The 24,689-nt window shown below is 42.6% G+C and overlaps 1 protein-coding gene across 1 annotated transcript in view; it reads left to right on the forward strand.

Moving 5' to 3' along the window:
• SCRIB (scribble planar cell polarity protein) overlaps nt 1-24,689 on the forward strand; it is a 630,584-nt gene that overhangs the window by 525,877 nt on the left and 80,018 nt on the right. Inside the window, 3 exon segments of the mRNA XM_030220397.1 lie at nt 16,909-17,355; nt 20,600-20,671; nt 21,348-21,398. Coding sequence (XP_030076257.1) covers nt 16,909-17,355; nt 20,600-20,671; nt 21,348-21,398 — 570 coding nt within the window.

Raw genomic sequence — 24,689 nt, forward strand, 5'->3', positions numbered from 1 at the left:
AGGTCTCAAATATACCTACAAAGACTAACAAATGTGAGTGCCCAGTTTCAGAAGGAGAATTCATGTGTGAGGGATTAGGAGAGGTCGCCCCTTTAACCCCTCAGTGTTTCTTGATTCTCCTAGTAGTGATATTGGCTCAGTATACTGGGCTCTGTAACAGCACTGAAAAACATAGATGCATATGTTTCTCAAATGACTAACACACACATGTATGTGCTGGCACATAAACATGTATATAATATCAGCACAGAGAAGTAAGAATAGCAGATCACACATCAAGAGGATAAAATCATTCTCCGCAGAGAAAGATATCACATAAAAGTTGCCCAGTACTAGGCAGTGTTAGGGGTTACTGTTAATGCAATAAGCTCAACTTATACGAACACAATAATTAAAAATATCATATAATAAAAGGACTAAAATGCTCATATAAATCTTAAAACACTCCAAATAAAACATTTCATTTAAAAAGGTTCAAAATGCAGAAGCTATAAATAAGGATAAAAATCAACACTTTTCCAATTTAAATCAATGCAAATCTGTGTGTTTATAAGTTGTGGGTAGTAGTGATTTGGGCTAATTATATCCCATTTTTATTTATTTTTATATGTGGAATTTTTTGTCCCTGGCTACATCCTAGTTTCATAAACTCATATAAACACTCATTTTTCATATTTATTTTTAAAACACATGAAATTGGCATTTATTATTATTTTTTTTTATATTATATATTTTATTAAAGATTTCTCAAATACAAAATAACCAACATTCGGTTGCTCAGTTACATATTTCTTCTACATCAAGCTTATTTAACTCCAACTTTAACCTTCCCTCCCTTCCCTCCCTACCCCGGTGGTGTGTTTGGCTGCTCTTTATACTGTTCATAAAGTGTCCATATTTTGTTGAAAACCAGCATGGACCCTCTTCGCATAGCTGTTAACTTTGACATTTGATAAAGGTGCTCAACTTTCCCAGTTGCTACTTGTAGTGTTGGTGGTTGCACCTGCTTCCAGGCACGAGCCAGTCCAAGTCTTGCCGCCACAAAATATTGAGTCGCCAGTCTATGTTGCCAGCCTGGTACTGCAGCTGGTTTAAAATGCAGTAGGCAATGTTCTGCCTTCCATGGGTATTTTCTTTGTAGAACTTTATCAACCAGCTGCAATACCTCTTTCCAGTACTCTTCTATTTTTCCACATGACCACCAGATGTGGAAGAATGTGCCTCTGTGGCCACACTCCCGCCAACACTGTCCTGATGTTTCCGGGAACATCTTTTGTAGTCGGTCTGGTGTGTAATACCACCCATAAAACATCTTAAAACCATTTTCATTCACCGTTGGTGCTATGGATGGCTTAAGTAAATATTTATATTTACCCTTCCAAACTATTGCGGGATAAGTAGTCTGTAATATCTCTTCCCATCTCTTTTGATATACTACCTGAGGATCAGTCCGTCCCAGCAAAGCCAAGTATATACGGGTTATCCCTCCTTTGCCGCCTCCTCTAGTGATCGCTAGTTCTAGATCTGTTTCAGCTAGGTCTAATTCATCCTGCACTTTCTTCTTAAGGAAGCTGCGCAGGTTGCAATAATAGGTAAGATCTCTCTCTATCAGGCCTTATTCCTCCTGGAGGTCTGCAAAGCAAATCATTTCTCCATCTTTCCATGTTTGCCCTAATGTTCGCAACCCTGCTTGGGCCCATTTGTCAAATATCTTCTCCGATCTCCCCAATGAAAACCCTTTTGCCCAACGTATTGCTGTTTGCCGATAATACACCCTTTCCGGGAATAGACGCCTCCTCAATTGGTACCAAGTCCACAGAGGATGCCTCAATCCAATGGGCATTGTTTTAATTATGGGCACCAGTTCCTCTTTCGGTATCCACAAGATATCTTCTATTTCTCGCCTGCCCAACCATGCTCTTTCCCAGTGAAGCCATTTCTTAGATGCCCCAGGTGACCACTCTGCCAAGACCCGAATCTGGGCCGCTTGATAATATAGGTAGAAGTTAGGGACTCCCATACCTCCTCTCTCCCATGTTTGAAACATCATAGATCGCCTTACTCGTGGTGGGCGTTTCCTCCAGATATATGCAAACATTTTGCGATTAAGCTTTGTAAAGAAGCTTGTGGGAATTGGGATCGGAATTGCCATAAATAAGTATAGCAATTTCGGAAGCAGCATCATTTTGATAGCGTGTATGCGCCCTTGCCAAGATATGTTAAGTCCTTCCCATCTGTCTAGCTCCTGAAAAAGTTCTTCTGCTTTCTGGGGGAAGTTAGCTGCATATAGCCCCTCTAGCTGTGGGGTTATCTGTATGCCCAAATATTTAATAGCCTTCTTCGCCCATACAAAGGGAAACTCAGTCCTAAGGGCCGCTAATTCTTTGGAGGGCACTGTGAGATTCAGAAAGGTGGACTTTTCCAAGTTCGGTTTAAACCATGATAGTTTCCCATATTGCGTGAGATGTTCTATTACCCTTTTTATAGATGTTTCTGGCTTCGCAATTGTGAGTAATATATCATCGGCAAACAGCATAAGTTTATGTTCTCTCCACCCTCTCACCACTCCCTTCACCGCCCCATCTTTCCTAAGCATGCAGGCTAGCGGTTCCAGGGACAGAGCGAAAAGCAGTGGAGATATCGCGCATCCCTGTCTGGTCCCACGTTGAAGCTTAAATGTTCTTGTATAAGACCCATTAATTTTTAATGTTGCTAGTGGACATGAAATTGGCATTTATTAAGGATTTTTTTTGTTTTTATTTTTTAAAGTTTAAATTTGGAATTGTGATGTCAGCACTCCTTAGAGTATATAAGCTTGATGACTTACAGGATAGTCAGATCCTGATGCTTGACACTGGATACTGCCAGTGTCAAGACTGACTTGCTGCTGGGTGAGTTGTTGCTCTTTTTTTATTCCAGATTAAACACATCACCACAGTTACTATTATTGACTGGATTAATTTTATTTTACCCTATTTATAGCTTTTGAACCTTTTTTAAAGATTATTTTTATGTAATCATTTGATCTCCACTGGGTATGTATTTTTAATTTGCAGTGTTTTAAGATTTATATGTGTATTTTAGTCCTGTTATTATATGAATGTATTTGTAGTTAAATGTGTTCTGAGTTGATATTATTGTAGTAACAGTAACTCCTAATGCATCCCATTGGTGGGTGAAATGTGATCATGCCGGAAATAGTTTATGTGAGATCTTTCCCTGAGAACAAATTATTTATCCTTTTGATGTGTGATCTGCTCTTCTTACTTCTCTGCGTGATATCTACAGATTACTGGTGTCTTGGTTTTTACTATGTAATATTGGCACATATTTGTTTTTGTAGCTTGTTGATTATTTTAGACATTTATAAATGTAAAATGGATGCTCCTTCTGCACAGAACCAGCTCGTATGTCGGCAGATACTGTTCTAAAATTCTAGTAGAACATAAGACGCCGCAACCTGGATGTCTCAGTTCTGATTTGTATGTCCTTTCTAAAGTATCACTTAAAATAATAAATTGATTCAATCTTGTAAAATTAAAATATATAGTGCCATATAATCAATTTATAGAAAATTGAAATGAATTCAGAAAGAACGTTTTGCTTGCTTTTTTTTCCACCGTGTTTGAGCTAAAATGCTAACATTATTGCAGACTGCTGCAGTTTCTTGTGTATATTGTAAATCATCTCTAATAGTGCAACTAAAATCAAAGAAATAAAGAATTACTAATAATAACCCAATATACATAGAATTATACTACGCAAACAACTGATTACCAAATTCATGGAAAAAGATGCCATGGCCTTAAGCCAAAATTATTCTCCCTTTCTGTTATTAAGAGGCCAGAGTTACTCTACACTGCCTAACAATACATCTTTTTCATACACTATTATACAATAATGTATTTTAAAAAAAGTCATTTGAAAAATCGATAGAAGTAAACAAAGGTTCTGTTATAGACTTTCATTGTAAGTCCTCTGGGGCAGGGAATACCTGCTTTTCCCTAAGCAGTGCTCACTTTGAGCCAGGGTTTGGGAAGGCAAGTAATTCAATCTAAAGTCCAAATTACGTCAGTCTCCTTTCCTGCAGTAGTATTGCGCTATCATTGTGTCTTGATTCTTATTTTTTGGATTTATAATGGTAGAAATGTTAAATAGTAGTAGTAGTAGTACTTTTCAGTAAAGTAGAATCTCCTACAGATTTACACATGCAGCTTTCTCTGGGATGTAATATTCTAGCTTTTATATGGGCAGCTGCATGGAATTTGAGCATAAGCATGTGAATATGGCACATCCCCTGGTGTGTTCAGTAGCTGTAGAGTTCTTTGATATGTGGATTCTTTAGCAGAATGGTTGGAATTCTGTGCCCTCTCTTGCATCTGTGTAATCATTCAAATGAATCTGCCAAGATCTCTAAAACCTGCCCACGCCATTATTCATCTTTAGTGAAGGTCACCTGAAAAATGCTTTAGGGCAGTGGTTCCCAAACCTGGTCCTGGAGGCACCCCAGCCAGTCAGGTTTTCGAGATATCCACAATGAATATTCGTGAGAGAGATTTACATGCAGTGGAGGCAGTGCATGCAAATCTCTCTCTTGAATATTCATTGTAGATATCCTGAAATCCTGACTGGCCGGGGTGCCTCCAGGACTAGGTTTGGGAGCCGCTGCTCTAGGGTTCAGTTGTTATCTGTCAAGTGCTTGGATCTGCTTCAGAAACTCATAGGCTTTTGAAGAGCTTCCCAGATTCGTTCTGGGAATCCAGTAGCCAGTCGGGGGTTTATGAAGAAGCGTTTTGCATCCCTGGAGATTATGGAGAGGCAGAAAAGGCCTTCTCTGCTGGTCAGTTTCGACGCAGAGAAGGCCTTTGATCGTGTTGTTTGGAATTTTATGTTTACAGTAATGGAAAAGGTTGGGGTGGACGGTCATTTTCATACTGCAGTAAGGGCACTCTATTCCAACCCGCAGGCATTCATGTGGGTCAATGGGGAACAATCGGCATTATTTAAGATCAGAAGAGGCACCCGGCAAGGGTGTCCCTTGTCCCCGTTGTTGTTTGTGCTCACTCTGGACCCATTGATTAGGGAAATCGTGTCCCACCCCGAGGTGGAGGGGGTGCGGTGGGGCTCCTCCATGTTTAAAGTGTCTGCATTTGCAGACGACATATTAGTACATCTTACTCACCCCGGTCGATCGTTACGTGCTCTGCTGGAACTGTTTCAGGAGTATGGCGACTTTGCAGGGCTCAAAATAAATTACTCTAAATCGCTGGCACTGACAGCTCATGCAAGTGTAAAGACAGAATGGGGGGCTGGATTCCCGCTCAAGTGGGCTTCGGTTTTCATTCGGTATTTGGGGGTGAAGATTTCTATGAGAACCTCCATGCTGTATCAACTAAATTTCACTAATCTGCTAGATAAAATGAAGGGTAGACTGAATAGGTGGGGGACTCTACCACTTACACTGCATGGGCGGATACATCTATTTCGCATGGTTGAATTTCCGAGGTGGCTATATACATTCCAGGTGCTGCCCTTGCGGTTTAAATGCAAAGATCTCAATCAGTTGTACCGACATCTGAGGAGGTTTGTGTGGAGAAATGCGAAGCCGAAAATTCCACTGACATTACTCATGGGTCCATGGAGGGAGGGAGGCATGGGCCTTCCAAATGTCCGCAGATATAATCAGGCCTGTCTGTTGAGACACTTGGGGGACTGGTTGTTAGGGAGGCAAGATTACACACCACGGAGAATGGAGTATGATTTTTTTTTAAGCCATTCCACCCGCATTATCTATTGCACGGGGATAGGAGAGTGATACCGGCCTATATTCGTCACAGTATACTTTTGGGACCCTTAAGGGAGGTGTGGAGAGATTTGAATAAGACATGGGGCTTGGAGGCAGATGTCTCGGATTTATTGCCATTGCAGGATAACCCACAATTTGTCCCTGGTACAGAGAACAAAATATTTCATAGATGGGCGACACTGGGGATTACGAGACTGGAGCACGTATTAGATGCAAGGGGGAAGATCCTATCTTTGGGAGCTTTGGGAGTAGGTATAAGTATGAACCATATATTTGCATACCATCAGCTAGCTCACTACGTCCGGTCTTTGGACCAAAGTAAATTGGGGAGTGGTCACGGGCGTAGGCTTAGGGCCTTTTTTGGGATGATCACAGGAGACAGGCTGTCAGTTTCAAGCTTGCAAAGAGCCATAGGGGAGCTGGAAGGAGAGAGGGACACGTCCGCTATTTGTCAAAGATGGGCAGGGGACCTGGGGCAACCACATTTACAGTTAGATTTCCGTAAACTGATAGCACGTGTCCCTCAGATATCAGTAAATGCAGGCCTTCGGGAGTGCCAATACAGGATCGTGTATAGAGCATATATGGCCAAAAGTCAACTGTTCAAATTTGGGGGGGTTACGGACCCGCTATGTATGAAATGTGAGCAGGGGGAGGGTACGTTGGTGCATTCTCTTTGGGCATGCCATAAGATTCAGGCTTTTTGGAAGCAGTTAATCCAATATCTTGAATCTTTGGTGCATCTTCGGATTCCATTTTCGCCTCAGGGGATATTACTGGACAAATATGAAGTATTTAGGCTTCACGGTAAGGGGACCCAGCAGCTCATTCGCAAAGCAAGCCTGGTCGGGAAAAAGATCATAATGGGCGTCTGGACGAACGAGTCTCCACCAGATTTCTGGCATTGGAGGAACAAGTTCCATGACCTTCTCTTAATGGAGCGCAGGGGAGTAGGGTTTTCCCCCAAGAGGCGGAAAGCATTTCTGGCAGTTTGGGAACCCTACATACAATCACTGTCACCAAAAGCTCGCAGTTTAATATTCAATAAGCTCTGAAAGGGGAACTCAGTAGGCACACACATGGGAGAGGAGGGACATAGGGGGACATACAAGGTTGGTCAATAACCAAGTATGTGTTAAGACAGCAGTATAGGGCTCTCATGTAATATGTTGTAAACCGGTACCCTCGGGCGGCATTTCATTTGGAATAGATATAAGTCAGAAAAGGGTACAGGAAGGCATAGAGGGAGGGGGGGAGGGGAGCAATCATAGGAGGAAGGTACTCAATGGTTAGATATTGCAGTGTTAGTTGAGGGTTATTTGCGGTATGTTTTATGATGTAACACAAAGTGTAGTTCTGGTTTCTGCAACTTATAAACTGAGTCAGACATATATAAGAAGTTGTGATTTGTAAGAGGGAAGATGGGGGGGAGGGGGGAGAAAATAGAAGAAAAGTTTGATGGTAGACAGTTTCTTTCTGTTTAAGAAGATCACGCATCTACATCTTGTATTATAAATTTGCTTGTTAGTTGGAAATGTGTGCTTATTTACTATCAATAAAAAACGTTGGAACATGAAGAAGCGTTTTATCACCTCTGGCATATTAATTCTCTCTTGCACAGTTTGTTGCTGTGTCCTGCCCCCCCCCCCCCCCCCCAAATACTTGTGTCAAAGTGTTCTGGTGCACCCTTTAAGGGAGGTGTGATGGAGTCTGGTCATTCTGGGAGGGAATTCTGAGACTTCCAGTCAGATCCCTATTCAGGGTAATTAGTTTTTTTCCCAAGGGTTGAGAATGCTAGCTTTCGGCATTGGGCTACAAATGATGTACTATTATTGCAGCGTGTTTTAGGGGATGGAGGTGTGATGCTGTCCTGGGCGGCTCTGTGAGACAGACGAGTAGTTGAACCGTGGAATTATCTGGCATACAGGCAATTGCATCATTATATTAGCTCCATTGACTTTACAGAGTTGGCTTTCCCTTTGGATACTCGTTTGCAGGAATTTTTCGATAGGTTTCAGGATGGCGACCTGTCGGTTTCTTCTCTTCATAGAGGATTACAGCTGCTTTCTCTCATTAGAGATCATGAAGACCTAATTTCTAAGTGGGCTTGGGATTTGCATCTTCTTCCGGAATCTTTAGATCTCCGTAAACTGATTAAGCAGATACTAGAGATCTCCGTTAGTGCTGAAATGAGAGAATGTCAGTTTTGCATTTTGCATCGTGCATACTTTACACAAGAATGAGTTTTCAAGACGGGGGATTGATAAGCCTATCTGTTGGAAGTGTAAATGTGACACTAACTCTTTTTTCCATTCTTTTTGGAGTCGCCCATAGGTTAAGCTATTTTTGAAGGTACTCCTGCATTATTTAGAGGGTCTCTTTGGACACTCTCTTCCTCTTTCGCTGGCAGGATTGCTTTTGTACAAGTTTGAAGCCTTTTGAGTCATGAATTATTATCATAGTTTCCTTCTTAGAAAGCAGAAGATTTGGGCAAATGTATAATTCTGGACGTATGGATCAATGATAGTGTCCTGTCCTTTTGGGCTTGGTGGAATCGACTGCATGCACTGATGTCACTGGAACAGCGGCTAGGTAAATACTCTCCTAAGCGGAAAAAACCTTTTCTGGTGGTCTGGGATGTCTGTGTTCAATATTTATCTCATAGAGCCCAGAGTGTGATTCTTCGTTTTGATTCCTTTTCCCCCTTCCTTTCTCTGCTTTTTTATTCATTTTCTTTTTAAAGGGGGGGGGGGGGGCGTTGTCCTACTTGCACATGCCCTGGGATTGAGGTGGCAGTTTTTATTCCTTTGAGCCCCTTTTTTTTCTCTGTCTCTCTTTCCCCTCCCTGTTTATGAGTCTGGGTCTGATAGTGGGTTAACGTTTGTTATCTCGTATAGTTAACAGAAGAGATCAGGGTTCACCCTTCTGTTTTTCTCTTTTGGCCTTGTTTTAATCCTTTTTTTTCTCCCTCATGAGATGGCCCTTGATACCAACTTTGTCTAAAGCTGAGGGGGAGGGGAAGGAACAGGGAAAAGACAGACAACAAAAATGTCTTTTTCTTTCTTTCTTTTCTGGGAGTTGGGGATGGTCTGGGAGAGTTTATAGATTATGACATCTGGAATGTATGGATGTTAGAATTCTGTGATTGTTTATTGTGACTGTTTCAACACATGCAGTTGGGTGGAGGGTGGTTCAGGGGAGCCCTGCTTTTGTAAACATTGAACAACTCATATGTATGTTGTTTCAACATAAGATATCCAGAATGAATATGCATGAGAGAAATTGGAATATACTATGGCTGCATGGAACCTAATCTGATTGGCAATGAGGTCCCCAGGACAAATTTAGGTAGTACTGGTCTATTAGAAAGTGGTGTTGGGAGGCAGATACACAGAAAAGGATGGGTAGCTTAGCCATTGTAACGTGGCATTGGCAGGAGGGGTGGCTTCATCTGCAGAGGATTGCATTAATATTCTCTATTCCAGTGTTTTTAATATCTATTTCTGTAACTCTTTGGGGAATGTAGTGGGCAGGGAGCTTGTGATAAAGGGCTGCCAGAAATTCCTCATTGTCCAGAGAACGCACAGCTGTCATTCCAGCCTTGCTGAACTAGTCAGAGGCTATTTTTATACCTCACTCCCAGCACTTGAATTCTGGATGGGCAGTGTGTCTGTCCAGAGATTTCTTGATTAGCAGCAGTGTGTCTGGATACGAGAGGTAAGCTTTGTGTGCTGCAGATACTGCCTGTGGAGTTAACACCAAACTGCTTCTTTTTCTTCCCCTTCTTCCTTATTTCTCACTGTCTTTCCTCCTCTTCTCAGCCTTTTCCATCCTTATCTCTTTACCTTGCATCTTTTATAGCTGGAGAGAGAGGGGCCTGTATTTTCTTTTGAAGCCCTAGTGTTTGGGGGGAGGGGCGAGGGGTCTAGTATAATATGACTGAAGGTTAGCTCTCTGAATTAAGATAATTAAAAAGCTCACATGGGTTTCAATCCCCTGGAAGAATAGGCTTGGGGCTCTCTGAGAAGGCATCAGAGACACAGGGACCATCCAGAGAGATAAGGAGCAGTAGGGTTGGAAACTGCTATCTCTCGATATAGTATAAGGAGAACAAGTAAAGCTGCTCCTTGTTCTTCTCAGAAGACTACACTAAATGTCTGCTAATATATTTGCAGTGAGAGATGAAACCCTTGTTGGGCTAGCAAGCATGTTCACTCTGCCTAAGATCTGGAAGGTAGCAAATATGCTGTCAATTTATGGAAAGGGCTCCTGGAGTGATCCAGGTAACCACAGACCAGTAATCCTGATGGTGCCGTGTTAAGAACAAAATTTCAGGATGTATTATTAAATATGGCTTAATGGGGAAGAGCCAGAATTCCTTAGGAAGAAAAAAAACAACTGATTTACTGTTGGAATTCTTTGAGTGAAATTAGTATATGGATTTTGGATTTTCAAAAAGGTGTTTGACAAAGCTCCTCATGAGAGACAGGAGATTAAAGTGTCATGGGATAGGATGCAAGTGTTCTGCTGTAGACTGGAAACTGGTTAAAAGATAGGAAATAGTAGCACTAAATGGTCATTGGTTGCAATAAAGATAAGCAGCGGAGTGTCCAGGACTCTGTACTGAGACCAAGGAAGAATGAGGTGATGAAAGATATTTGAGGTTTGATGTTACTTATAAATGACTTTCCTCAAATGAAAGTTTCACCCAAAATAGGGTGGTTGGTTGTTTGGGTTTTTTGTTTTTGTTTTTAATGTATAATATTATTCAGAATAGTAAAAACAGGAGCAGATTGTGAGGAACTGCAGAAGAACCTTTCCAGATTAGAGAACAGAACATTTAAAACTTAAATCTAAAATTTTAAACTGTCTGATCTTCAAGGCCAGAGCACTTGAAGAACAAGATCTCCCACTACACACCTCCAAGGTCACTAAGGGCCTTCCAAGGAGTATGCCTAACCACACCCTCGCCAAAGGAAATCACAGCAACCAGCCTTCTTCAGAGTAGCCCCTGCACTCTGGAATGCACGCCCTGAAAGGCTTTGCTTAACACAAGACTATTTCTACTTCAGGAAGTAACTGAAAGCCCCTAATGAAATAAGCAACTAACTAGATAGTGATACAGACAGGGACAAATACTGGCTGCCTGTACTATAAGCAGGACTTCCTTATCCTCTCCTCTATTCAGCTGGCAGTGCTCAGCATTTTACTGACTGCTGTTGGCATTGTGCTCAGAAATTCAATACCAGGTCATGTGCACCTGGCTACATCTTAGTCGGTTAAGTACGATATTCAGCACTTTAGCAGGCTATGGGGAGTCACATAAACATGACTTTCATGCGGTCCTATTTATGCGGTTACCTTGACCAGTTAAGTGCTGAATATCGGCAGTTAATTGGCCAAGTGCTGACTCCGTCCCTGGAACACCCCAAAATTGCTGGTTTTCACACAGGTGCTAACCAGTGAAGTGCCTCTGAAAATGATCGGTTAGCCCAAACAGGTGATTTAACCGTCCAGGAGCCATTTCTGACCAGTTAAATCGCTTTGATTATCGACCCACTCCTGATACTCTTATCTGTTTCTGTGTCCACCTCTGCTTACGCCCTATGTTATATGTTATGATGTTTTAATGTATATCATGTTTATGTTGTAAGTAGCATACTGTGCCATAATGTGTAGTACTGTTTGAATATTTCTACTGCTGTAATTGTCTATTGCCTGTGTCTGGCTTATTCTTGCTGTATGCTGCTTTGGATTAATTTCTTCAAAAAGATGGTAAATATATGCTAATAAGTAAATAACATCTACGTGGTAAATTATATTTAATGTGAAAAAAATCCAATGTGATGTGCAGGTAGAAAATGCTGATTGTGGAGTTATGAGTCACTACCCAAGAAAAAGATCTCAGAATCTGCGCACAATAGGTTGAAATCCTCTGGTCAGTGTGCTGCAGCTGCAGTAAAGCAAACAGTATTAGAAATTATTAGGAAAAGAATGCAGGATGAAACAAAGAACATCATAATGCCTTTATATCACTCCGTGGTGTTGACCGTTCATTGAGCGCATTATGTGTAGTTCTGGTTGTTTCATCTCAAAAAAGATATAGCAGAATAAGAAAAGTACAGACAAGGGCAACCAAAATGATCAAGAGGATGAAACAGTTCCCCTATGAGGAAAGGCTAAAACCAATTAAGGCTCTTCAACTTGGAGAAGACTTGAGAGTGGTCTATAAAATGATAAATGGGGTGGAATATATTCATGGGAAACCCTTTCAAATCATATTAGATGTGAGTGGAGTGTGGCGGTAAGTGCAAGAGGGGTGGCAGTGTCTGCAGGCACTGAAGGGATGGGGAGGAAGTTTCATCAGGGTGTCTTTCCCAGTCCATTAGAGCTGCACAGGTCCTGCTGTGACCCTGTTTCCCTTGCTTGGGTTTCTAGGCAGCTGGAAGGGGGGGGAGGACAAAGAGCATTTACAAAAAAAGCAAGACAATAGATTATGACAGACTGAAAGAAAAGTCAGCAGATATTTTTATCCATAGCCAGGTTGGGCAATTTCTAAGCAGTTCATCTACCCAGGTCAGTGGTTTTTGGAAATTGCCCAAATTTTTCTATATATAAAACAAAATTTGCAAATTGTGTTTTTACAGGATGTTTTTGGGAGGGGTGGTGTTAGTGATGGTTGAGTATAATTACCAAAATTTCATGGGGTGGGGGACTGTTACCAAGTGGAGGTACAGAGCTGAAGATTCTGCCAGGTACTTGTGACCTGGATTGGCCACTGTTGGACACAGGATTCTGGGCTGGTTAGTACCATTGGCCTGACCCAATATAGCTATTCTTACATTCTTATCTATCTAGTACACTTGCACTGGCTCTGCGTGCAGGATGCTGGGGATAGAGATGCTGAAAGACAGGGAGAGTGAGACCTCATCAGCCTTGCAGAGAGGGAAGGGTGGAACTAGATAAAAGGGAAGACATTGCAGAGCAGGGGATGCAATAAGAGGAGTAAAAAGGGGAGATGTCTTAAAGTAGAGGGGAAGAGAGATAAATGTTACAGGGCTGAGATTGGGGTGAAGGTAAGGAGAGACAGAACATAAGAGTTGCACACCAGGTCTGGCTAATGGTTCATCTGGCCTAGTATCTTGTTTCTGAAAGTGGCCAGTCCAGGTCCCAAGCACCTGGCATGATCTCAAAAAGTAGCTAGAGTCTATGATACTTACCCACTCCCAGGAATAAGCAGTGGCTTTACCCAGTTATGCCTTAAAGGTTTATGAACGTTTACATAGTAACATAGTACGGTCCGTCCAGTTTACATAGTAAATAGTACAGTCCGTCCAGTCTGCCCAACAAGATAAACTCATTTTACATGGTATATATATATATATATATATATATATATATGAATTTGATTTGTTTTTGCCTTTCTCAGATCACAGATCACAAAAGTCTGCCCAGCACTGTTCTTAAACTTATTCAGTTACGATTAGGGCGTAGACTATATAAGTCTGCCCAGCACTGGTCTTGCTTCCCAATTACCGGCATTGCCAACCAATCTAGTTGGAAAGATTCAGCTTCAGAAGTTGGAGAACAAGGCCAATGCTGGCCAGACATCCACAGTCATAGAATGTAGTAAAGGCTGTGAGTATTTTGGGCTGGGGGGAATAACCTTATTTTCCCTTTCAGTCAGGTAGTTATGCTGGCTTCTTTTGATTTGCTCCTTGAGTGACTCTTTGTGAATCTTTCTGAGATTGTGTGGTCTTTTTGCGACTACGTTTGCCTCTTTTGTCTCCCGACTTTCTTTACTCTTTGTGATTTCACTTGTAGTTTATTCTGACTCTGCTTCTTCTTCATTTGTGCTCTTTTCTCTCCCCTCTTATCACTAGGTCTTTCTCTCTATATAGCTCTCTTTCTCTTCCCCCCCACACCCCACAGGCTCTCTTTCTGTGGCTTGAGCCCTTGAGAACATTGGGTACCAGTGTCTTTCTTTCTTCAGAAAGTGGTCATTCCTTAGTATTACTAGTCTATGCTCCTTATTCTTCTAGGACCTGTCTGGGATTTTGCAGGCACTTCATTCCTCGAGAAGGTTGACAGGGCAGTCTACGTAGTAACTGCCTCTGCGTGATAGGGAGAGAGTGCTTAGTTCCGGAGCTCTCTTGTACATCTATTCGGTATTTTGACAGGTCTTCTCCTGCTGTCTTGGTGCACAGTTTCTTCCTTATGTGCTGAAAGGATTCAGGTCTCCAGTTGACAGGAATGTTCTTTGGTGACTCTGTTGAGGTGTATTCTAGGTTTCGGTATTCTAGTGCTCAGATCAGCTCATGAGTTGGACAGAATTGCATCTGGTTGCTCTTTTAGTGGCCCACCTGGCAGGAACTGACTTCGGGTGTTTTGACCATCGTTACGTGTTTGATATAGTTGTACAGATGTCCAAGTTCATCGGGTCTCAGGTTTCATTTACTGAGATCTGGCAGTAGTTGTAGTTTGGTTCCTCCCAAGGTTTACTGCTCTGGTACTTCCCATCAGTCATTCTGGGCCAGTCCGGAGGGACGCTAAGGAAGGAGAAATTAGGTCCTGCCTGCTTATTTGCTTTCCTTTAGTCCCTCCGGACTGACAAAGATCCCTCCCTGTTCAATATCTGATTTGTTCTTGGAGATGGTTTTGTACTGGTATTACTTTCATTCGCTCTTGTCTTTGTGGGGAGCTGTTAGATTAAACAAAAAAAATTATCTATATTTATGGATATGTCTATATTCGCAAAGAGACCAATTATTCAACCGTTTTTATGCAGTTGCACATAGGCACATTACTGATGTTGCTGATTCATTTTGGAGTAGTCAAAATATTTTGACAGTGGCCAGTAAGATCTCTTTGTTGGTAGGGGGCTGTATGAACCGACTGGCACACAGATGTTTAGTGTCTCTTTCCTTTTCCTTTGCTATGCGAATACTGAGGTTTCCAAGGAGCTGAGCACAGCTCTGTTTGGCTGCCTTGAAATCAGTCTTCTCAGTCTGCACCTGCTGGTAGGCGTGCACAACCCATCAGTCATTCTGGGACAGTCCACAGGGATTAAAGGAAATCAAATTATTAGGTAGGACCTAATTTCTCCATAGTTACTCCAGCACCTTTTGCACAGCAGCTGGGAGCCACTATCAAGGCCAGGTGAAGGAAACAGGCAAGACCCACCTGACCAATGATACTCACCAACCCATCAGATGATTACTGGTGTTACATATAACAATGAAAGCATTTCCACACCAACAAGACTTGAGATGAACTGAACCAAGAACTTCAGGATCGCCTCCCCTGTTCTCCCTAACCTGAGCAGGAGTCCTCCACCTACAGTCCTGATAGAAGTGCTGTTTCACTATCACATTTTCAAAAGTGAAAGATAGGCAAACTCTGCATTACTCCAGGGAACCTGCTATCTTTAGCATTTGAAAACACAGTATGGAGGCACCACCCCCCACCGTCAGCAATGCAGTTGGAGGACTGCTGTTCAGCTTAGAGGGAACCGTGATCACCTCCTTCCCTCTTTTAACTTTTTCTGTGTCCTCCACCTCTATCCTGTTCCACTTTCCTTGATCTCTGTGGCACTCTTTCTCTGACCCTCACCCTCCTCCCTGCCATTCCCTTTTGCTTCCATCCTCACTCTTTCCTTTACTTACTGTTTAGTCCCTTAATCTTTCTCACTAGGGCTAATGCAGATAAGTGTACACCTTACATAGAAAAGAGTTTTGTGCAAGAGCTGTGTACAGAGCTTTATGTAGACAGTGCACAGCTCATTTAAATCTCATGGTAATGATAATAATACCTTTCAGCACAGATACAGAGGAGTGGTCAGACCAGACTGCTTAGCACACAAGGTTTTCTAACGCTAGAATTTGAATATAGGCTTTGAAAAGGAGTAAAAAAGGATTTTGTGCTTGGTTTTCGTTTTTCCTCCTTACCTCAAATATACTGGTCCAGCAACTTTTTTTTGGCTTTTTGAAGAGGAGGAACTGGGGGGGGGGGGGAGGTTATTCTGGAACAAAGAAATGAGCTGTACAGTTTTGTATCAACACCTGGAGTTGCATGCACACATATCTGCACATATGCCCCTCTGTATTTTAAAAATTCTTGTATGCACAGAATAGCTTTCTAGTGCATGCACCCATACAAGCACATATGCAACTCCAGGCACTAGTACCGTTTTGTTGTGTGTTAAATACGGCTGCTGCTAGTACAGACCCATGTGTGCATGCATCTTGCATACTCCCATCCATATTAGTGCATGTTTTTTGCGAACAGCGTATTACCATGTAGTTTGCTTACTTCATTGGGGTGAACCTTTTTAAACATACAAGTTAGGAAACACTGCTGAACTTTAGTGCCCCTTTGCTGCCCCCATTTGCTCATTTTCTCTGTGTTCAGGATCAACAACTCTAGGAGGGAGTCAAGGCATTCTGCTCTCAAATGTTGCTCGCTGTTCTTCCCCACAGCCAGTTTGCTATTTGCTTCAGGTAATAGCCAACAGAATGAGGGGAAAGGCAGAGAAAGCAGTGTTGTACCTAGGGTACCCTTCCTAAATATGCGGTTCCCTCTTACTCGGTGGTGGCATAGTTGAGCTTGTGACTTTGTCACCAGTGGTTAGCTGGTAGGTTGACATTTTGTGTCCTGACATGTATTATGACAGTAGTATACCCTGAAGTGAGAGGGATTCTATAGCAGTGATTCCCAACTCTGTTTTGGAGGAACATCAAATCAGTTTGGTGTTCAGGATATACATAATGAATGTGTGTAAGCTGTATTTGCATACATTGGTGATTTTTATTATGGCAATCCTGAAAGCCTGATTGGCAAAGTGTACCTCATTGAGGTATAATAATAAGAAGCAGCGGGGTGGCATACAATACCATATGGAGAGGATATAGGTTGGGCCTTGTTGCACTCCATAATAGTCTTCCCTGAAGTCTGAGGGTGACCTCGTTTTTAGTGCCTGTTCAATTAATGGTGGAAGTTGATTTTCTTACTGCTTTTTATTTATACTTTTATCCTTGCTGTCTTTTTATTTCTCTTCTTTTGATGTCTGTTGCTGTCTCTGATCCCTGGGGTGTTGCCCTCAGGTGTTGCCCTGTGATACAAACTCTTCATTGATGGCCAGTGACTGTATGACGATACAGGACCACCCAGATTCTGGGAAATTTCAAAGCCAGGGAGAAGCAGTCCCTCACGCTGTAATAGCTAGTAGTGTAATGGAGTCTCCACCACTAGGTGACTCCATGTATCATGCTGTCGGTCAGGAGGAAAGCACCATTAACCTTCCCATTGGTCCAGCTCAGTATCCTTCACCAGAGGAGCAAACAGCAAGGACATTGGAACCCGTTCCACAGGGGCAGCACCATCAAGAGGAGGAGGAGGAGCCTCTGGTTGACTCTCAGTCTATAGTCTTCAATGAGAACCCGTTTGTGGTGGCAAATCGCAAAGTCAAGGGCAAGAGGGGAACCCAACTGGGAGGCCCACCAACTGGCTATGGCAGGAATGGGGTGCTGAAGACCACCTTATTCTCCAAGGCAAGCTGCACCCTTTTGCTGTGTGTGTATGTCTGGTATTCTGTATGTGAAGCATGCCTAGACACTTGTAACTCAATTTCAATGGAATGTGGTGCGTGTTCCCACTAACCACAACAAGAATGGCATGGCCTGGTTTGTTCTGCTGGCCCCTCCCTCACCACAAGCTATTTCCTAGGGCTGCTTCCACTCCAGAAACGCTTTCCCATGGAGAGTCGTAAGGGCTAGACTACTCTAGTAGTAAAACCTAGATCATTTTTTACACTTTAGCTTAGTGTTTGGAACATTATTAAGTACTATGTCATCTCCATTTATCCTGACCGAGTAAACAATTTGAGAGCTGATGTGAAGTAGCGAATTCTTGTATGAATCATAACCATGTTAATAAGTACTGATCAGGTGGCATTAAGAACTTAAAACTAAGCAAGACTAAAAATTTTCTGAACTCAACAAATACATGTCCAGTCTCCCAGCATGGTACAAAGGGAACGTTGACTCGCTGTTTCAGCATGCTGTTTGATGTCTTGGTGCTTGCGTTGACCTAGCTGCCCAGCACTTCTCTTACTTCTCTGAGTCAGTTCTGGTGTTTGGAGACACTATTCCCTCTGAGCCAATACTTACTAAGTATGCCAGCAAGGTGATAGGAGACATTCTCCTTTGATTAGCTCTGACCCTGTCCCACTGTGGTATTAAGGAGCATGCTTTTCTCTTGAGCAAGTACTTGACCCAGCATGATGTTGTGAACCACATTTCCCTCTGAGCCATTACTGATCCAGAGTCCCAGAATAGGGGTACCTACACAATCTTTAATATGTTCTCATCTGCTTAATCTGTCTTAAAATACTTGATTCTGGGGGAGGGGGGGGGGTCAGTGTCTCCACTTTCTATAATTGTGCAATAAATGTGAGCAGTGACATCTCCTCTGTTCATTAAATTCAGCACAGTCCACAAATCTAAAGCATGCACAAGTGTGTATATAAAGTTCCAGAATTCCAAGATTTGTGCCATGGACCTGTTGTCATCTTCCAAGAGGCTCTATCCTTCCCTTTCAGTGCAAGACCATACCATGCATGGTGTGCTGTGTCCACTCATGTTTCATGCTTCTTTGACCTAGGCTACCTTTCAGAGAGTCGTGGGTTGTAATGCTTCTTAGCTGTAAAAGCTATGTATGAGATAAGGATCAGAACTGCAGTGCCACTTAAAATAATTACATAGTAACATAGTAAATGACGGCAGAAAAAGACCTGCATGGTCCATCCAGTCTGCCCAACAAGACAAACTCATATGTGCTACTTTTTGAGCATTGTCTTGAGTTGTTTAGACCCACTAGATTCCTGTTCAGACCTTATTGGAATGGCTGGCTGTAGCACAGGTAGTCTTACTGCACTGTGGAGTGTGGCTTTATCTGTAGGGAGCCCTGTAGGGACTATATGATTCTAATATTTTGTTATAGTACTGGGGAGTACTGCAGGGAGTTGGGGCCCTCATGTAGGGCTGTAGTATGTGGGGGAGGGGCAGGTAGTGTGGGGCCACTACATAGGGCTATAGTAGAGGGAAAAACTGTAGGGAGTGCGAGACCTTCATGCGGGGTTATAGAACAGGAGAGAACTGCAGGCAGTGTGTGAACCATCACACAGGGCTATAGACGGGAGAATTGCAGGCAGCATGGGAACCTCAGGGCTATAGACAGGGTAGAACTGCAGACAGCGTGGGACCCTTACCAAGGGCTATAGAACATTGGAGAACTGCAGGGAGTGTGGGACCCTCACCAAGGGCTATAGAACATTGGAGAACTGCAGGGAGTGTGGGACCCTCACCCAGGGCTATAGAACAAGGGAGAACTGCATACAGCATGGGGCCCTCACCCAGGGCTATAGAACAGGGGAGAACTGCAGGCAGCGTGGGAAGCATCACACAAAGCTATAGACAGGGGAGAACTGTAGGCAGCATGGGACCCTCACCCAGGGTTATAGAACAGGAGAGAACTGCAGACACTGAGGGGCCCTCAGCCAGGGCTACAGAACAGGGGAGAACTGCAGACACTGAGGGGCCCTCAGCCAGGGCTATAGAACAGGGGAGAACTGCAGACAGCATGGAGCCCTCACTCAGGACTATAGAACAGGGGAGAACTGCAGGCAGCATGGGAACCACCACACAAGGCTATAGACAGGGGAGAACTGTAGGCAGCATGGGAACCATCACACAAGGCTATAGACAGGGGAGAACTGCAGGCAGCATGGAGCCCTCACTCAGGACTATAGAACAGGGGAGAACTGCAGGCAGCATGGGAACCACCACACAAGGCTATAGACAGGGGAGAACTGTAGGCAGCATGGGAACCATCACACAAGGCTATAGAACAGGGGAGAACTGCAGGCAGCGTGGGAAGCATCACACAAAGCTATAGACATGGGAGAACTGCAAGCAGCGTGGGACCCTCTCAGGACTTTATATGGGAGAACTGTAGGCAGCATGGGACCCTCACCCAGGGCTATAGAACAGAGGAGAACCGCAGGGAGCATGGGACCCTCACACAGGATTATAGACAGGGGAGAGCTTCAGGTGGCATGGGGCCCTCATACCATGTTAGGGATTATAGTAATTCACCAACTCGTGATTGGTTCTAGAAGGTTAAGCCCTTAAGTGAGGAAAGGGGTGATGGCTATCCCCTTTTCTCTTGTAATAGGAATGCATGCTGCTGTTATGCATCTCTCTGAGCTGTGCCCATGATTTTGACTGATTCTTCTCCTCTGAAATCAGCTGCAGATTGTATTAGATCTGAATCGTGTCTATCTTATTCACAGTTTTTTTCAGACACTCTACACATGAGTCAATGGCTCATCTGCTTTCCTTGGACACTTGTGGACCTGAGACCTTTTGCTTTTCTTGCTTTACTTGGACATAGGTTTCTTGCTAACAAGTTGATTTTCTTGAGTCTCTTAAGGACACATTATCCTCTGTCCATGATTGTTCCTGGTTTTCTTGGGCACATGCCACTTTCTTGCTTTAAGCTGACATGGACAACATTTCTCTGGACCCAAAGAGTTTCTCCAGGACATAGTGCTCTTTGTCCAGTGCATGTTCCTAGGTCACCCAGCTGCATCTTACTGGACTCATAGTTCTCTGTCTGTTGCTTCTTCCTGGTTCACTCAGTCCAGATGGTGCTGTTATTGCTTTATTAATTTCCTTGTCTTCTTTGGCTTTGTTATAAATCTGCTATTAAGAGAGTCGTCTGCTTGTCTTTCAGACACCTACCAGTGATGCATTGACAGGGAACGCCATAAAACAGGATGTCTCTAATTCTCCCAGCACCCAGCCGGTGAGTACTGCAGCTATAATTTGTCATCTGGTGAAGAACAAGGCTGCTATCATCAACCAGAGGGACTCCATGAAACATTTTTTGGCAGTATGCACTATTTGTCTCTCCAGGGATAGGTCCCAGTAGTGGGATGCAGAATACAGGAAGACACTGTTAAGAGCTGACACTTTGCAGTTAGCTCATGCCTTCCTGTGTACCCAGTTTATTTTACTGTAGAGTGACTGAGGGTACAGAGAGAGGTCATTTTATGGACATGAACCTAAAGTCATAGAGAGACCATCTCACTGTGGGTGCAGTGATTGTGTCCCAAATAGGAGACAATATCCATCTTCTTCTCAAAGGGAAAGGACTGATTCCCTTACACATTCTGTACAGTGTCTGTGTACCTTGTAGGAATACAGTCTTTGAGCCAATTGGATGAGCCTCCTGGTATGGTGGAGCCTTCTGTCCCTACTTTCTTTTCCCTTAGCAGACTGAGAAACATAAAGATCTGTTACCATACTGCTGAATGCGACCTCAAATTAGGAGCAAGGCAATCGAACATTGAATAACGAGAGCTTCCAGACAACACATCACTTTTAGAAAGCCTGGATCATCTGACTCTGTCTGTCTGACTTGTTCTTTTCTCCTCCTTTCTGTGTGTTCTTTGTTGGTCCTCTTCTACTTCTGGTGCCAGAAGCCTGAAGCTCCTCGTTCTGCTCATCTCTTGGGCAGGGAGACACGGTTTGTAAGTGGAGTTCTGCTTACTCTGTGCAAGAGCTTCGCTCGCTTAGTGCTTTCTTTTAACGCACCAAGGGCTTCATGGCTTAATCAGTTTACTTCCAGGGCTCTTCCACACTGAACAAACTTTCTTCCTCCATATCCAGAAAGAAAGAAAGTAGCGCTATAGAAATGATAAGTAGTAGTAGGCTAGAAAGTGCAGAAAAACATTTGCATTAAAAACTCTACGAGATGAAATTAAGGACCTAAATATCTCTACCTTAGAGGAGAGAGTGGGGATAGGGCAGAGACATAAAAAATACCAGAAAATTATTAATAACATACAAGAAGCAAACCTTCCTCAATGGAAAGAATACACTGGAACAAGAATTCACAATATGAGGCTTCAAGAGACATAGATTCAGGAATGGCATGAGAAAATATTCCTTCACAAAGATGGGAGCTTGGGATGCTCCCCCAGGAGTGAACATGAATAATAAAGTACTAGAATGTTGGTGGTCCATAGCTGTAGGTTAGTGAGGGGTGGGATATGCACAGAGGATCCTTAGATGTAAGGGGGGGGGAGTAACATCTGGGATAAGCACAGAGGATCCTTAACTGTGAGAGAGCGAGGGGTAAAGTCTGAGAAGAGAACAGAGGATCCTTAGCTATGGAAGAGTGAGGGGTAAAGTCTGGGATAAGCATAGGATCCTTAGCTGTGGGACAGTGAGGGGTACAATGGGGGAACACCGCAAAAGCGGAGAACCGTTTGCCACGACGTCAATAAATACCAAAGGAAGGAGTAGTGTGGTAGGCACAGCTCTTCCATAAAGAAACCAGCAGGATGAGGAATATAATGGATAAAACCTTTATTCTTCAGGACCTGACACAGCACTGTGTTTCAGCATAAAGCCTACATCAGGGGTCTATAAATAATAGACATACATTAAGAAAATACAGATATATATATGAATATAATAAATACAAAATGGTGATTAATATCCAAATATAAATTTAAAACGGGTATATAACCTATAAGGTAAAAACATGAGATAAAAACAGACAAATGCAAATTATTATGAAAGAGAAACAGAATGGGTAAGACAGTATCTATGGAGGAAAATGTATATCCAAGGACTCCATGCAATAATATATATATATTTATTAGGATTTATTTACAGCCTTTTTGAAGGAATTCACTCAAGGCAGTGTACAGTAAGAATAGATCAAACAATTACATATATGTGTTGTATTATTGTACCATTTACTATGTTTCAAGATTGTTGTTCATGTCGACCGTATTTGAATATTATACGTTATTACATGGAGTCTTTGAATATGCATTGTCTTCTATATGTATTCTTTTACACACTCCATTTCTTTTTTATAATAATTTGCATTTGTCTGTTTTATCTCATGTTTTTACCTTATATGTTATATACCTCCTATTTAAAAAGTTTTTGTTTTTTATACATTTTTTAAAAATATATATTTGGATATTATTTAATCACCTTTTTGTATTTATTGTATTGATATATGTATATATTTGTATTTTCTCAAGGTATGTCTATTATTTATAGACCCCTGGTGTAGGCTTTATGCTGAAAAAACAATGCTGTGTCGGGTCCTGAAGAATAAAGGTTTTATGATTATATTCCTCGTACTGTTGGTTTCTTTACAGCAGAGCTCTGCTGACCACACTACTCCTTCCTTGGGACAGTGAGGGGTAATATCTGGGATAAGTACAGAGCATCCTTAGCTTTTGGGACAATGAGGGGTAAAGCCTGGGATAAGCTCAGAGGATTCTTTGCTGTGGGGAAGTGAGGAGTAAAGTCTAGGATAAGCTCAGAGATGTGGGTGGATAGAAGGAAAGATAGCGATCTAACCAGAAATGAAATTGGGTGGAGTAATTGGGTCTAATTATCCTTATCTGCCTTTATTCTCTGGTTCTCAGTTTTCTGTTCCAGTGTGTGTTTTGCTTAAGTTAAGTTCCTCCTGCAAATTCTAAATGTGAAACCAGGTTGTAGTCTCACCATGTCCAAACTGGCTTCTCCCTAGTTATACTCCTATCTCCATTGCCAGCAATCCTTTTTCATGGCTCCTCTCTGCTTTTCAGTGGTTTCTTTTTTGGTAAGGAGAGGCTTACGGTGAAAGGAATTCTAGATTGTAAGTGCAATGCTTCTCCTTGCCACTCAACTTCAGTTTGAGTTTAGTCAGGTTACTTTGAGTCTCATTTTCTAAGCACTTAGACTTACAAAGTTTCATTAGGTTACTATGGAACTTTGTAAGTCTAAATGCTTTGAAAATCTACTTCTGTATCTCCTGATGCTGTCTGAACCCAGTGGAAAATGAATCATTTTATCTTAGTCTCACTTCTCTGATCAGCAAGTATCATAAAATGCTTATAGCCCAAAGATCACCAAGGGTAACCAAAGCCTTTCAACTTCCAGGAGTCATATTTTAGAGTGCTCTCTTCATGTGAGAATCTAACGCACATAGAATGTGCCCATATCATAATGGCTTAAGAGGTAAAAGAGCCTGCCCCTTTCATCCAAGGGGAGATGGTACACTATAGATAGGTGTGTAGATATGTCACAGCTCTTGACATTACCATGATGGTGTCTGGGAATAAGAGGAAGCATTTTGCCCTGGTGTCCTCACATGAGAAAGCAGAATGTGTTGAGAAGCCTCACAATCCTCACCTCCCTAGGTACCTGCAACTTAGTGTACAACTGTCTTCCCTCAGAATCCAAGCACACAGTATGGACCGTTTCCCAGAGCTCTGGTAATATGTTGTGACCATGTGTGCTGGTAGTAAGGGCTTCCCGCAGTGCACAATTCACCCTAGAGAAGAGCTGCTGCTGTTACCTTATGCATGAATACAGGCAAGTTCTTCACCCATCACCCCTGTGCAAAGCACATGGGGAGATTTTGTTATTGCATCTTTTGCCAGTTGTGAAGAGATGTGCATCGTGTGTTGATGGTTCCAAGGCTTGCTTTAGCATGTGTACAAAATGTTTTGCCTTTTTGCATTTACCTGTTAATTCATGGACTCATCAGGGATTTACCAGGGGGTTTCTTTAACCAGGTACACCAGGTAAAACAATGAGTCACCTGCTAAGGGCAACTGCAGGGATTGTTTGCTTAGATTGTGGTGAACATGTACATGTGGACTTTTTTCCTCCTGTGTCTACATCATGATTAACTTCAAAAGCAAAATATATTTGAAGATAAAGATGGTGATGAGTGGGATGCTGTTGTCAATGTTCAGAGAAAATGCTGATCCAGGGGCTTAAGCCATTGTGTTTAGAACGGGAAG

This window comes from Microcaecilia unicolor, chromosome 1, assembly GCF_901765095.1.
Source record: "Microcaecilia unicolor chromosome 1, aMicUni1.1, whole genome shotgun sequence".
Taxonomy (NCBI): Eukaryota; Metazoa; Chordata; class Amphibia; order Gymnophiona; family Siphonopidae; genus Microcaecilia; species Microcaecilia unicolor.